The following is a 15,986-nucleotide window of genomic DNA, read 5'->3' on the forward strand; positions in this document are numbered from 1 at the left end:
TAAAGTGTTTCCAGTTAGTAAATATTTTCAAATGTTAGTAAAAATTCTGAAAACTGTCATATACCTCTTTTCAAGTCTACAATAACATGAAGTATTTTAAAGAAAAATCTTGCCAATCGTTATGGGAAAAAATAAGATCTTAAAGTTACACGTCATTTTAAGAAAAACTTTTTTTTTACTTCAACGTTTGGAAAATAACAAACACTAACATACTTGGACTGATAAAATATGTGAACATTTTCAACGTTTATAAATGTATGTAATACATATTTTATAGTGTAAACGTAAAAGTATTACGACATAAAAAATAAAATACTGCAGGAGGTGTGAAACTGTTTCACCTGTGTTACGATAAATGTCGTCGATGATGAATTTGCGTTCTGTTGGATCTCGTAAAAACGTCCAGCGAAAAAGTTGTCAAGAAAACTATAAAATAATTCTAGTAACATCTGAGACATAGTTATTGTATCGTGTCACGTATGAACCCAATTTATTTACGAGAGACTTACTGCCCGACAGTGCGCGTATACTTGGATGACGCCGCCAGCATTTTTGTTCAAACGACGCCTCGTAATAGGATCGAGAATACGCCCTACCTCAAGGCAATTTTTTTATTCGCTTCTGTTACAGACCATTCATCACTTCTCCCATCACGCTAAATGCCTATATAAGCTATTCGAATGTAACTGTAGGTACTTTCAGGTCACCATTTCCGTTGAAGTCGCGTAAAATATATTTGTTTTTGTGAAACCCACGTTTTATCGAAGCGGCTACAAGACTGTCCTCAGCACGGAATATGAGCATTGCACACCAAAGCTTTGCTCTTGCTGTTGCATTCTACATTCCATTAAAAATATTCGTCCATCATTACACTTTCTGAATCGAAAACCAAGTGAGCGAAGAAGGCCAAGAACGGAGGTCTCTTAGCCAGAATAATTCCCCACCCCCACCCTCCCCCCACCCAGAGATCAGCCTGTTTTTCTGGCCGTCCGATACGCTCCTCTGTCGAAGTTACCAAGCACAGTTCTACGCCTATTTCCGTAGCTTTCTGTTTGCGTTTATATGCCTTTCTTGGAGAATAAGAATACGTGCTCACATGTGTAGATGCTGCCGATGTCGATGCACTATTAAATAAGGGATTTCCATTCGGAAATACCACATTATATTTTGCTGTCGGATATGAATCTGCGCAAAATTTATATTATTCCTGGCTTCTTCGCTGTTGGTCTAATTAGTAATTTAAAAAACCTGCAGTATGTTCAATACGACAATTTTAGCTTGTTTTTGAGTATCTTGTCGCTCTTTTCGCACGCCGACCGGTGTAGGCGCTTGCCCCTGCTTTACGTTCACCACAAAACACGTCTTTTCACTGATGATGAGCCGCACATGAACACACGACATCGCATGGGAACACTACACTTACAGCTGGCTGGCAACAAATCTGTGAAGGAAGCGGCGTGTATGACCTTGACATGTCTATTTTGATGATGGCCGCTATACACAGTATTTTTTTGTTTTAATAATAATAATAATAATAATAATAATGGCGTGTGACGAGGGCCTCCCGTCGGGTAGACCGCTCGCCTGGTGCAAGTCTTCCGATTTGACGCCACTTCGGCAACTTGCGCGTCGATTTTTGCTCCATACTACATTCTCCCAAAACACTAAAAACAAAGCGCATGCAGTAGAGGGGAATATTTCACTGTATCGAAAGTGAAGAAATGCTCACGACTTTTTTGCGTCGATTGATCGTTCCCGTCATATTCCTGTATACTGACCACTCCTCTTGGAACACTCAGTATAAGCATACTTCTACCGAAATTATCAATTTCGCTTATTTTACCGTTTATTTTTCCTCTTGTTTCCTAGTCTCCAAATCGGTAATGAATAATAAATTTGAAAACCAACAGTAATGAAGGAAGAAACAGTCAATAAAGTAGCCATCTTGTAATATGGAAAAATACATACGTAAATACTCTGCTCTTTTCTGATGACCAAGCAATTATTCAGAGGGCAGAAAATGACTTCTACTTTGCAACACATCACCTAAACCACATTTTAAGAACTACTGTGTCACCTACAAATTGCAGTAAAGAACACACTGAAGTGCTGGCCATGAAAGGAAGACATCAAGTACATTCCAAAATACACTCCTGGAAATGGAAAAAAGAACACATTGACACCGGTGTGTCAGACCCACCATACTTGCTCCGGACACTGCGAGAGGGCTGTACAAGCAATGATCACACGCACGGCACAGCGGACACACCAGGAACCGCGGCGTTGGCCGTCGAATGGCGCTAGCTGCGCAGCATTTGTGCACCGCCGCCGTCAGTGTCAGCCAGTTTGCCGTGGCATACGGAGCTCCATCGCAGACTTTAACACTGGTAGCATGCCGCGACAGCGTGGACGTGAACCGTATGTGCAGTTGACGGACTTTGAGCGAGGGCGTATAGTGGGCATGCGGGAGGCCGGGTGGACGTACCGCCGAATTGCTCAACACGTGGGGCGTGAGGTCTCCACAGTACATCGATGTTGTCGCCAGTGGTCGGCGGAAGGTGCACGTGCCCGTCGACCTGGGACCGGACCGCAGCGACGCACGGATGCACGCCAAGACCGTAGGATCCTACGCAGTGCCGTAGGGGACCGCACCGCCACTTCCCAGCAAATTAGGGACACTGTTGCTCCTGGGGTATCGGCGAGGACCATTCGCAACCGTCTCCATGAAGCTGGGCTACGGTCCCGCACACCGTTAGGCCGTCTTCCGCTCACGCCCCAACATCGTGCAGCCCGCCTCCAGTGGTGTCGCGACAGGCGTGCATGGAGGGACGAATGGAGACGTGTCGTCTTCAGCGATGAGAGTCGCTTCTGCCTTGGTGCCAATGATGGTCGTATGCGTGTTTGGCGCCATGCAGGTGAGCGCCACAATCAGGACTGCATACGACCGAGGCACACAGGGCCAACACCCGGCATCATGGTGTGGGGAGCGATCTCCTACACTGGCCGTACACCACTGGTGATCGTCGAGGGGACACTGAATAGTGCACGGTACATCCAAACCGTCATCGAACCCATCGTTCTACCATTCCTAGACCGGCAAGGGAACTTGCTGTTCCAACAGGACAATGCACGTCCGCATGTATCCCGTGCCACCCAACGTGCTCTAGAAGGTGTAAGTCAACTACCCTGGCCAGCAAGATCTCCGGATCTGTCCCCCATTGAGCATGTTTGGGACTGGATGAAGCGTCGTCTCACGCGGTCTGCACGTCCAGCACGAACACTGGTCCAACTGAGGCGCCAGGTGGAAATGGCATGGCAAGCCGTTCCACAGGACTACATCCAGCATCTCTACGATCGTCTCCATGGGAGAATAGCAGCCTGCATTGCTGTACTAGTGCCGACATTGTGCATGCTCTGTTGCCTGTGTCTATGTGCCTGTGGTTCTGTCAGTGTGATCATGTGATGTATCTGACCCCAAGAATGTGTCAATAAAGTTTCCCCTTCCTGGGACAATGAATTCACGGTGTTCTTATTTCAGTTTCCAGGAGTGTAATACTAGGTGATCAATCAATGGAACAGGCATCGCTCTTTACCGTATTTATCCATGATGTTGACTATGAATATAGAAAAGTCACTAATTAGTAAAATGAGTTTCAAGTGATATATGGCATAACACACAGCACAATGCATGAAATGACAAGGAAGAATAGAAAGCTATAATTTTATAAAGTAATGGCTATCCTAATATAATATATGGATGTGAATCTCGGTAGTAACTAATGAAGGACAAAAAGAATATAGTCGGCTGAAATAAATTTTTTTGGGGAAAATTAAAAGATACACCCGCAGAGAACAAATCAAAACAATATTATAATAGAATTTACGATATACTACGTAAAAGAAAAATACGAGCAAAAGTGTACAAAATGAAAGCAACGTGTCAATACAATTGGGGGGTGATAAAAATTAGTTAAACACTTAACCACGAGGAAATTTATACGTACAACGACCGAGAAATAGATAGCCTCAGTGAAGACGTCAAAGGCTGTAATCCTGCTCCATGAAGTGAAGAATTTTTATTGTCGAGCATAGATGGATGTTCCTTTTCAGAACGTAGATTTGCTAACATGTAGTCGTGTGTGTGATGTAAAATTAATTCTGTATTTCGGGTGAAAAATAATAAAACGCAACAATTTATGAAGTCAATACTTATCACCAGAAATACGTAAATTTCAGTGCCAGCACAAAGTCCGGATCCTAACAAGGATGAAAAATACGCCTTTTATTTAGGTGTATCTAGTCTCGTTTCGGGCGCCCGCGCGATGACATTATTTCCGTGTACAGCGGAGCTCAGTATCACGAACGATTCCGGCCACGTGAGGCTACATGAGACTAACGCTGGCGTTAAAATATCGTCTATTAGTGAAACTCCTCCACAAAATAATCCTGCCTGCAATTAAATATTACAATTAATAAGACTTGACGCATACTTTATCGTCCATGTGTCGGGGCACTACTTCTGGAAGGCAAATGCGAAGTTCTGTGCCACCACATATGTATCAAACGCCATTGTCAATAACGTATGTTCAAAATATATTTCCACCAATATCTTGTAACTGAAGGGCTTTCAAACTACCTGTCTGATGTAAATTTTTATACTAGGTCATATACTGGATGACGTACGCAAAAGCTATAAATTATTATAATGAAATACGAGCCCAAAGACTGCATTCTGTATGTTCCACAGACATAAACAATCCAACGCAGAGCTAGATGAAACGCGTTAAGAACCTCTGAAGAAGGAAGTTTGTGGTTCATCGCCCGACCAACAAGAAGAAGATAAGAGGACCACAAGCTAGGACAGGACTAGAATGGAGGTAGGATATAGGAGTGACGTTTCTAGGAAAACATCGTTATTTCGAGACACCAGAGCAAAACTAAACGTGTATGATCGGATGAGGATGAGTACTTTGCTAATCTTTTAAGAGTGGAATAAGCTAAGCACCGCACGACGTCACTTGTTGCTTTCTCAGATTCATATTGCCAACATACTGATGTGTCCAGTGGTGTTCTTTGTCTTCCCTGTGTGAGTATAAATATACAAGTTGTGTACAGTTTTATTCCCAGATATTCGATTCTGAACCAATATTTCTCGATAACATTCAACAGAAATGCCCGAACTCGATAATATAGACACGCTAGTCATGAAGATAAGTCGGCAAGCCATACTATCTTCACTCTTAAGCATTGATTACGATTCACTGTCGTCGTCATCATCATCAAAATCAATTTGTAATCATCTACGCCAAAAACTGAATCCTGTTCTTAGACCTCCATCACCGTCCACGACAAGCGCATCGCAGTAAAACTGAAAAATAAGTTACGGGACCTGAATTCTTGAGTACCTACTCGAAACGTCAGTAATAAATAGCCTTGTGCGATCACATGCATTAAAAGTGAGTTTTACTGCAAAAGATTTATAGTGCTGGACGAAAGTAAACAGCTATTATTCTTCATAGAAACATTCACTGTACCTCACGGCATACTTGGGCAATCTGCAAAGACATTTTAACTGCTATACGTCTGCTACGTCAGCTATAAAGTTAACGATCAGCAAATGGTGCATGCTTTGCATGTTTTTATAAAACAATATACTCACATTGGTGTTTGTCAGCCAGCATGATTAGAGTATTTGGCAGATCTCGTCTCCTGAAGAAGCACATCACTTTAGCTTCTACGTTTCCGTTCGGCGTCTGAAACAAATAAAATAGCGTCAGACTATTTTCCAAATGTGTCTCTGCATCTTTAAGACCTTCAATTGGCCTCCATGGATGAACAAACAACTGCAATAATCGTCTTTTGGGAGGAAGTCGGCCAAACCTAAAGTAAAACAAACGATCTCTGCCAGTCCACTAGGATTTTCTCAGGCTAACACGATTGGATACACGCCACAATCTATTACGAGCACGAAAATTTCAAATGAATGTCATACTATTTGTGTAGAACGTATTTGCATGTCCTACGTGTGAATTTTATAGGAAGAATTCGGAACACTGGCGGAACTGTAGCAATACGTGTTACAGTCAGAAAGCATGAGGACAATGAAGGTAAAGCCACATCTTTGAAGTGTCAAAGATCGTGTTACTGACTGTCAATGCACAGACTTGTAAATGTGAAAATAATCATTTCTGAAAAAGACACTGAGCAGATTCGACTGTATTAGCAGATGCAAGGCGTTTCCAGTATACGTATCACGTTTCCAATGAAGAATAACATTACGCATGTCCAAAACCTACAGGACGCTTCGACAATGCAATATTCATAGTAGTATCGTAATGTTTCATGGGCATCGATACAGTAATTTAAAATATAGTGTTGAGAGTCTTGTTAAACCCTTCTCAAGAACGAATATAGCATGTGGTCGGTGAAGGGCAACTAGGTTTGCCATCCGTCCGGATATATCGGTACCGTCCAGCTTTGTGGATATATATGGACTATATTGTGGACTATACAAGTTCGTTGTAGTTTATAACATGCATCTGAGAAATCAAAATGTTACAAATATGGTGGTATAGCCTAAAAATATTGTGGCGGGAATCTTTCATCTCTGTCTACTGTTGTTAAGGGATTCGGTCGCAGATAAATACTTGCGGCAAACTAGAGTGTAAAGTTTCAGTTGCAGTAATTTAAGTTGTGCTCTTAGAACACAAAGAGGAAAAAAATATTTTCGTATCCAGCGGTACGCGAAACTACGACCTTTGACACGGCAGTTCCTTGCCTTACCCACTTTTTTTAATATCAATCATTCATATATTACTCATTTTGTCTTTATGAATAATCATAATCGTCTCATGGCACGTAAAGGCTTCATTCTACTCCTTGCGTTGGCTGTCGCCCAAGTGATGATTCAATACGGTGAAGGAGAATTTTGCACAAAGAACAATTGTTAGCTTGTTTATCAGTTGTCCTTCCGAGCTACAGCTGTAAAAATGTTTCCTCTGGGCCGGATTCGAAGTGGTGACCTATGCATTTCTGCTTACACAGCCTCTTTAGTCCACAACCCATCTAAATTCTTCAAGTCTTCGTTCGAGTTTTATTTTCTTTCTAAGTACTCTGTCATTTTCGTTTGTAATTGCTTGCACCCCCCCCCCCCCCCCCATGAACCATGGACCTTGCCGTTGGTGGGGAGGCTTGCGTGCCTCAGCGATACAGATAGCCGTACCGTAGGTACAGCCACAACGGAGGGGTATTTGTTGAGAGGCCAGACAAACGTGTGGTTCCTGAAGAGGGGCAGCAGCCTTTTCAGTAGTTGCAAGGGCAACAGTCTGGATGATTGACTGATCTGGCCTTGTAACAATAACCAAAACGGCCTTGCTGTGCTGGTACTGCGAACGGCTGAAAGCAAGGGGAAACTACGGCCGTAATTTTTCCCGAGGGCATGCAGCTTTACTATATGATTAAATGATGATGGCGTCCTCTTGGGTAAAATATTCCGGAGGTAAAATAGTCCCCCATTCGGATCTCCGGGCGGGACTACTCAAGAGGATGTCGTTATCAGGAGAAAGAAAACTGGCGTTCTATGGATTGGAGCGTAGAATGTCAGATCACTTAATCGGGCAGGTAGGTTAGAAAATTTAAAAAGGGAAATGGATAGGTTAAAGTTAGATATAGTGGGAATTAGTGAAGTTCGGTGGCAGGAGGAACAAGACTTCTCGTCAGGTGACTACAGGGTTATAAACACAAAATCAAATAGGGGTAATGCAGGAATAGGTTTAATAATGAATAGGAAAATAGGAACGCGGGTAAGCTACTACAAACAGCTTAGTGAACGCATTATTGTGGCCAAGATAGATACGAAGCCCACACCTACTACAGTAGTACAAGTTTATAAGCCAACTAGCTCTGCAGATGACGAAGAAATTGAAGAAATGTATGATGAAATAAAAGAAATGATTCAGATAGTGAAGGGAGACGAAAATTTAATAGTCATGGGTGACTGGAATTCGAGTGTAGGAAAAGGGAGAGAAGGAAACGTAGTAGGTGAATATGGATTGGGGCTAAGAAATGAAAGAGGAAGCCGCCTTGTAGAATTTTGCACAGAGCATAACTTAATCATAGCTAACACTTGGTTTAAGAATCATGAAAGAAGGTTGTATACATGGAAGAACCCTGGAGATACTAAAAGGTATCAGATAGATTATATAATGGTAAGACAGAGATTTAGGAACCAGGTTTTACATTGTAAGACTTTTCCAGGGGCAGATGTGGACTCTGACCACAATCTATTGGTTATGACCTGTAGATTAAAACTGAAGAAACTGCAAAAAGGTGGGAACTTAAGAAGATGGGACCTGGATAAACTGAAAGAACCAGAGGTTGTACAGGGTTTCAGGGAGAGCATAAGGGAACAATTGACAGGAATGGGGGAAAGAAATACAGTAGAAGAAGAATGGGTAGCTCTGAGAGATGAAGTAGTGAAGGCAGCAGAAGATCAAGTAGGTAAAAAGACGAGGGCTAGTAGAAATCCTTGGGTAACAGAAGAAATATTGAATTTAATTGATGAAAGGAGAAAATATAAAAATGCAGTAAATGAAGCAGGCAAAAGGGAATACAAACGTCTCAAAAATGAGATCGACAGGAAGTGTAAAATGGCTAAGGAGGGATGGCTAGAGGACAAATGTAAGGATGTAGAGGCTTATCTCACTAGGGGTAAGATAGATACTACCTACAGGAAAATTAAAGAGACCTTTGGAGATAAGAGAACCACTTGTATGAACATCAAGAGCTCAGATGGAAACCCAGTTCTAAGCAAAGAAGGGAAGGCAGAAAGGTGGAAGGAGTATATAGAGGGTCTATACAAGGGCGATGTACTTGAGGACAATATTATGGAAATGGAAGAGGATGTAGATGAAGATGAAATGGGAGATACGATACTGCGTGAAGAGTTTGACAGAGCACTGAAAGACCTGAGTCTAAACAAGGCCCCCGGAGTAGACAACATTCCATTGGAACTACTGACGGCCTTGGGAGAGCCAGTCCTGACAAAACTCTACCATCTGGTGAGCAAGATGTATGAAACAGGCGAAATACCCTCAGACTTCAAGAAGAATATAATAATTCCAATCCCAAAGAAAGCAGGTGTTGACAGATGTGAGAATTACAGAACATTTGGTTTAATAAGCCACAGCTGCAAAATACTAACACGAATTCTTTACAGACGAATGGAAAAACTAGTAGAAGCGGACCTCGGGGAAGATCAGTTTGGATTCCGTAGAAATACTGGAACACGTGAGGCAATACTGACCTTACGACTTATCTTAGAAGAAAGATTAAGGAAAGGCAAACCTACGTTTCTAGCATTTGTAGACTTAGAGAATGCTTTTGACAATGTTGACTGGAAAACTCTCTTTCAAATTCTAAAGGTGGCAGGGGTAAAATACAGGGAGCGAAAGGCTATTTACAATTTGCACAGAAACCAGATGGCAGTTATAAGAGTCGAGGGACATGAAAGGGAAGCAGTTGTTGGGAAGGGGATAAGACAGGGTTGTAGCCTCTCCCCGATGTTATTCAATCTGTATATTGAGCAAGCAGTAAAGGAAACAAAAGAAAAATTCGGAGTAGGTATTAAAATCCATGGAGAAGAAATAAAAACTTTGAGGTTCGCCGATGACATTGTAATTCTGTCAGAGACAGCAAAGGACTTGGAAGAGCAGTTGAATGGAATGGATATCGTCATGAAAGGAGGATATAAGATGAACATCAACAAAAGCAAAACGAGGATAATGGAATGTAGTCGAATTAACTCGGGCGATGCTGAGGGAATTAGATTAGGAAATGAGACACTTAAAGTAGTAAAGGACTTTTGCTATTTAGGGAGTAAAATAACTGATGATGGTCGAAGTAGAGAGGATATAAAATGTAGACTGGCAATGGCAAGGAAAGCGTTTCTGAAGAAGAGAAATTTGTTAACATCGAGTATAGATTTAAGTGTCAGGAAGTCATTTCTGAAAGTATTTGTATGGAGTGTAGCCATGTATGGAAGTGAAAGATGGACGGTAAATAGTTTGGACAAGAAGAGAATAGAAGCTTTCGAAATGTGGTGCTACAGAAGAATGCTGAAGATTAGATGGGTAGATCACATAACTAATGAGGAGGTACTGAAGAGGATTGGGGAGAACGGGAGTTTGTGGCACAGCTTGACCAGAAGAAGGGATCGGTTGGTAGGACATGTTCTGAGGCATCAAGGGATCACCAATTTAGTATCGGAGGGCAGCGTGGAGGGAAAAAATCGTAGGGGGAGAGCAAGAGATGAATACACTAAGCAGATTCAGAAGGATGTAGGTTGCAGTAAGTACTGGGAAATGAAGAAGCTTGCACAGGATAGAGTAGCATGGAGAGCTGCATCAAACCAGTCTCAGGACTGAAGACCACAACAACAACAACTACTACTACTTGCAGCGTCACCTGACCAGTGTGCGAGGGATGACATTTCAGGGTTCTGCCGAGGCCTTCACGGCTACCGTAGTGGCCTCGAGGCCCACCAAGTCCCCACCATACAGCGCCCTCAGCAGCTATCCCCTACTAGTTTCCATCATCCTACATACCTACACGCTCCACAGCAATAAATTGAGCTGCTACATGTTGCTTATCCTACACCCGACTTTTGGAAATGGATGTTTAGCATACTTCCAAATTGTAGTTTGTGATCTTCTAATGAGAGTGTGCGAAAATACTCGTTTTCGATGTACGTTTGTAACTCCAGTAGGCTGGCTTCTCCTTTCCTGTTAATAGTGTCCACAAATAGGTATTTTTGACATGGATTTGTATTGCATAAACCAACAGCATTAAATCTCTAAGTTGTACTTATCAAAATATTGACGACTCAGTACCAGGAGTCCTTCACTTCACTTGATAAAACATTTCTGGCAAGATTTTTCCAGATTGTCTTACAATTCTTATCTAGATATTTCCGTTAAATTTTATTCTGTTTCATATTCTGCATTATCATTTCCACGATCCAACGGTTGCTTGTGTCTGACTGGTTTCTTTGCTCGATTCTGATGTAGTTGAGTTCGATGTAAAATTCTAGTGGAGAGAAACGCAGGCGGACTTCATTGCCGAATGATGCTGGTGTAAGCCGTAAAAACATGAAATTTTTGAAATTTTCCTCTACCGGGCGTCACAAAATTCCTTTTCACTGTTAAAAGTTTTAAACCAGTATTGGTAATTAATAAGTAAATCATTTGCGGAAAAAAGTAAGCGAAGTCACTAGTAATTTCAGCTAACACTCATGTGATATACGTGTAAGCAGAGCCGACCTTTTGGAATTTAACAATTTTTTAAACTCTTAGTTATGTAAAAATAACAGGTATTTTGTGAGACTTTTGACCAAAACAGTTTAAGACTGAGTATGACAAGAAAAGCGTTTCTGAAGGAGAGAAGTTTGTTAACATCTGGTATAGATTCAAGTGTCAGGAAGTCTTTTCTGAAAGTAGTTGTATGGAGTGTAGCAAAAGAAGGGACTAGTTAGTAGGACACCTTCTGAACCATCAAGGGATCACCAATTTAGTATTGGAGGGTATTGTGGAGGGTAAAAATAGTAAAGGTAGACCAAGAGATGAATACACTAAGCAGATTCAGAAGGATGTAGGTTGCAGTAGTTACTCAGAGATGAAGAAGTTTGCACAGGATAGATTAGCATGGAGAGCTCCATCAAACCAGTCTGTAGACTGAAGACCACAACAACAATCATTCACAGGAACAACACAAACCATATTTCTAATGCAGGAAAATAGTCTATTATGAATTCACTTTCCACCTGGAAGTGTACTGGTGAGTCTCACGATCACTAAATCCAAAGCTAAAACCTCTCAATATGTCTACAATAACAAATTCTAAATGTATTAAAAATTTAAAAAATTACATTTTAAGCAGTTAACTAATTAAAAATAACTGAAATATTTTGATTAGATTTATAAATAAAAAAATTTGCTTTATTTCACGAGATTCGAAACTACAACCTTCTACACGAGAGGTTAATGCGCTAACCATTGCGTTACGACACTACGCTGAATCAAGTTTTAGGTCTCTGGTACCCCAATTGTGAGCATGAACTGCGGCCTTCAAAAATTCGGCTTCACTTAATGTCAAGCAAAACTTATCATATGTAAGCCGATCTCTGCGATAATAATAGCGTTATATGTGGCGCTGCATCGCGTTTAGTGTGTAAAGATGTTTGGTTAGGCGTAAGGATGTTTGGTTAGGGCTGTGTATGAAAGACGTGTATATCGTTAGCATCGTGCGTCATTATCAAGTGCAACGGCCAGACACCGGAACTTAAGGCATTACAAAAAATTAAAATACGCAATAAATGGCAGTACAAAAAAATCTTACATTGCGCCAATTTATTAACAAGACTGCATTATTGACACAATCGACATATTAAGTTAACATCGTGTTGTATTATATTTTTGAAGTAACTTTAAAGCTTTAAATAAAATGCTAATTATATTTGCCAGAAAAATGAAATGTTTTTGAAAACTAACGCATTACAGTGATTTATCGGCTTATTGGTTGCACATAACATCCAAATGCTTTTTAAGATTTTCTGATGCCATGTTGAGTCAGTCAGGAGGAGGAGGAGGAGGAGGAGGAGGAGGAGGAGAAGATTAGTTTTTAACGTCCCGTCGACAACGAGGGCATTAGAGACTGAGCACAAGCTTGGATTAGGGAATGGTGGGGAAGGAAATTGGCTGTGCCGTTTCAAAGGAACCATCCCAGCATTTGCCTGAAGCGATGTAGGGAAATCACGGAAAACCTAACTCAGGATGGCCGCATGTGGGTTGTTTCCGCCGCCCTCACGAATGCGAGTCCAGTGTGCTAATCACTGCGCCACCTAGCTCTGTTTTCAGTCTATCAGGTAATAAATTTTTACTCTGAGAAAATGACCATGGATAATTGCAGCAAATCTTAAAACTCTAAACCACTGTGGAATCAATTTCTACTGCAACCGAATTGTCACCTTGTAGAATTTTTGGAATGTTTCTAAAGCGTTCACAATCACTGCACACTTTTCCCTAACCAATGAACCCCATTTCCTTAGCACTCCAACATTTGCACTGCATCATCCACAATTTTCACTGACTTCGTCAAAGGCTGTCCTGCTTCTTGAAGTTGGCGGGCCTCTTGAGGCAGGAAATCGAGCTCGGTCACAATGAAAGTTAAGTCATTTTTCACTTCCCAAATCTTCGGGAAGTTCCTTTGCTGCTACAACTGAAGCAGCTGCCGATCACGTGAAGCACGTTTGGAAACAGAACTTTCAAAGCTTCGTTTGTGTATGGTGCAGCGTCTGAGATGAAGATTAATACATAGCCGAATTTCTTCAGGTCACAGTGACTTTAACGAATTGGTAAATAACTATGCGGTAGTTGAACTGTTTAACGTTTTCTAGACACACTGTTGTAAACTAGGAGGAATGTTATTTTTGTTCTCCTTCTTAATAATCGTAAATACCCATCCCCAAACAGTGTCTTAATGCAGGATTCTGACATTTCTGTAAAGGGACTCCGGTATCAGTAAAAGCTTTACGTAAGTGGAATGCACATCGCGATTTTCGAATCGATGTCGCAGCTGCAGCTGGAAGCGCAGAAATCTTCCTCCCAGAAGCTCAGAAAACTGCATTTTTGTGTTTGGTTGTTCAGATATGTTGAGGAATGATTTTTTTTTCCTGTAGTTCGCTGACTACGCACATATTTAGCGCAGGAATGTTTTGTCGTCAGTACAAAGTAAGTCGAATCTGAAAGTATCAAGGTAACTTTGCAATTTACTGAATAAAGGAACACTGAATTTCGATATGTTACTAGCTAAGTTCCACGACAACATTGCAATGAAAACTGAAAGAAATATAAATTTACAATAATAATGAACCCACGTTTTAGCTACGGAAACCATTGTTGCTTTTGAAAGAGGTATGATCCGACAGAGCGACAAGTAAACACACGCCATAACTGAACCCTTATTATTACTTCTTTTCACGGCGTCAGTCATTGTTTATTATAATAAAGGAACAGATAATAAAAAAAGGCACGATCAGCAGCATTAGTGTTCTGTCCAATTTTTCACATGGTAACTCTCCAGCTCTCCTGTCTTCTGCCATATCTTCAAGGTCCTTGTAATTTCCGCTTCCCTTTAATGTCGTTTATCATCTTTTATCTCCTTCTTCCTCTCAATCTCCTCCCACAAACTAGTCCTTCCAAAGTGTCTAGTAGGAAGCACTCTTGTCTAAACAAATTTTCCATACAGTTGTTCTTCCCTTCTCTTATAACCTGCAGCAGTTTTCTCCTCTCACCAATCCTATCCAACACTCTTCAGTTACTCATTCTTTCCATCCAGCTTATCTTTCCCCTTCTCCACCCCACATTCACATCTCAAATACCTTTATGCTTTTTTGATCCTCTCGTCTGCCCCATTGAGTGCCACACTCCCGACAAAAAGAAAAATTGCCAAGCCTATTCCTCAAATCTTTATCTAGTTTGCCACATAATGAACTCCTATCTCTATTGAATGCCTCCTTTACTATAGCAATGCGAGTTTTCGGCTCCTTATGACACCTCAAATCTTCAGTGATCGTATGTTCACGATATGTTCTTACTTGCTAGTAACAACTTGTCCTATCTCAATATTTAGCAGTCTCCTTCCTGTGCCAATCATCATCATACTCCTCCTTTCTGCTGTACCGATTCTCACCCTATATTCCACACACGCTTAATTCAGATATTTCATAGTTTTATTCACAGTTCGTTCACTTTTTGCCACTAATAGCATGTCATCAGCAAATTTTAAACATTCTATTCTCTTCCCAACAAAACATATTATTCTTTTTCAATCTAAGCCTTTCGCAATAATTTCTTCCAGGTAGAAGTTAAAACAACAAAGGGCTCAAAGCAGCACTCTTTTCTAACGCCCATTCCAGGAGAAAGAAAACTGGCATTCTACGGATCGGAGCGTGGAATGTCAGATCCCTTAATCGGGCAGGTAGGTTAGAAAATTTAAAAAGGGAAATGGATAGGTTAAAGTTAGATATAGTGGGAATTAGTGAAGTTCGGTGGCAGGAGGAACAAGACTTCTCGTCAGGTGACTACAGGGTTATAAACACAAAGTCAAATAGGGGTAATGCAGGAGTAGGTTTAATAATGAATAAAAAAATAGGAGTGCGGGTAAGCTACTACAAACAGCTTAGTGAACGCATTATTGTGGCCAAGATAGATACGAAGCCCACACCTACTACAGTAGTACAAGTTTATAAGCCAACTAGCTCTGCAGATGACGAAGAAATTGAAGAAATGTATGATGAAATAAAAGAAATGATTCAGATAGTGAAGGGAGACGAAAATTTAATAGTCATGGGTGACTGGAATTCGAGTGTAGGAAAAGGGAGAGAAGGAAACGTAGTAGGTGAATATGGATTGGGGCTAAGAAATGAAAGAGGAAGCCGCCTTGTAGAATTTTGCACAGAGCATAACTTAATCATAGCTAACACTTGGTTTAAGAATCATGAAAGAAGGTTGTATACATGGAAGAACCCTGGAGATACTAAAAGGTATCAGATAGATTATATAATGGTAAGACAGAGATTTAGGAACCAGGTTTTACATTGTAAGACTTTTCCAGGGGCAGATGTGGACTCTGACCACAATCTATTGGTTATGACCTGTAGATTAAAACTGAAGAAACTGCAAAAAGGTGGGAACTTAAGAAGATGGGACCTGGATAAACTGAAAGAACCAGAGGTTGTACAGGGTTTCAGGGAGAGCATAAGGGAACAATTGACAGGAATGGGGGAAAGAAATACAGTAGAAGAAGAATGGGTAGCTCTGAGGGATGAAGTAGTGAAGGCAGCAGAGGATCAAGTAGGTAAAAGGACGAGGGCTAATAGAAATCCTTGGGTAACAGAAGAAATATTGAATTTAATTGATGAAAGGAGAAAA

At 41.1% G+C, this 15,986-nt stretch overlaps 1 protein-coding gene across 3 annotated transcripts in view; it reads right to left on the reverse strand.

Moving 5' to 3' along the window:
* LOC126192528 (metastasis-associated protein MTA3) overlaps nucleotides 1-15,986 on the reverse strand; it is a 218,031-nt gene that overhangs the window by 147,294 nt on the left and 54,751 nt on the right. For all 3 annotated transcript variants that reach the window (XR_007538478.1, XM_049932611.1, XM_049932610.1), the window contains exon 3: nucleotides 5,660-5,753. Coding sequence is in view for 2 of the 3 variants with exons in the window: in XM_049932611.1 (XP_049788568.1) it covers nucleotides 5,660-5,753 (94 nt within the window). In the remaining variant the exon portion in view is untranslated. The remainder of the gene's footprint in view (nucleotides 1-5,659; nucleotides 5,754-15,986) is intronic.

The sequence above is a fragment of the Schistocerca nitens genome, chromosome 1 (assembly GCF_023898315.1).
Source record: "Schistocerca nitens isolate TAMUIC-IGC-003100 chromosome 1, iqSchNite1.1, whole genome shotgun sequence".
Taxonomy (NCBI): Eukaryota; Metazoa; Arthropoda; class Insecta; order Orthoptera; family Acrididae; genus Schistocerca; species Schistocerca nitens.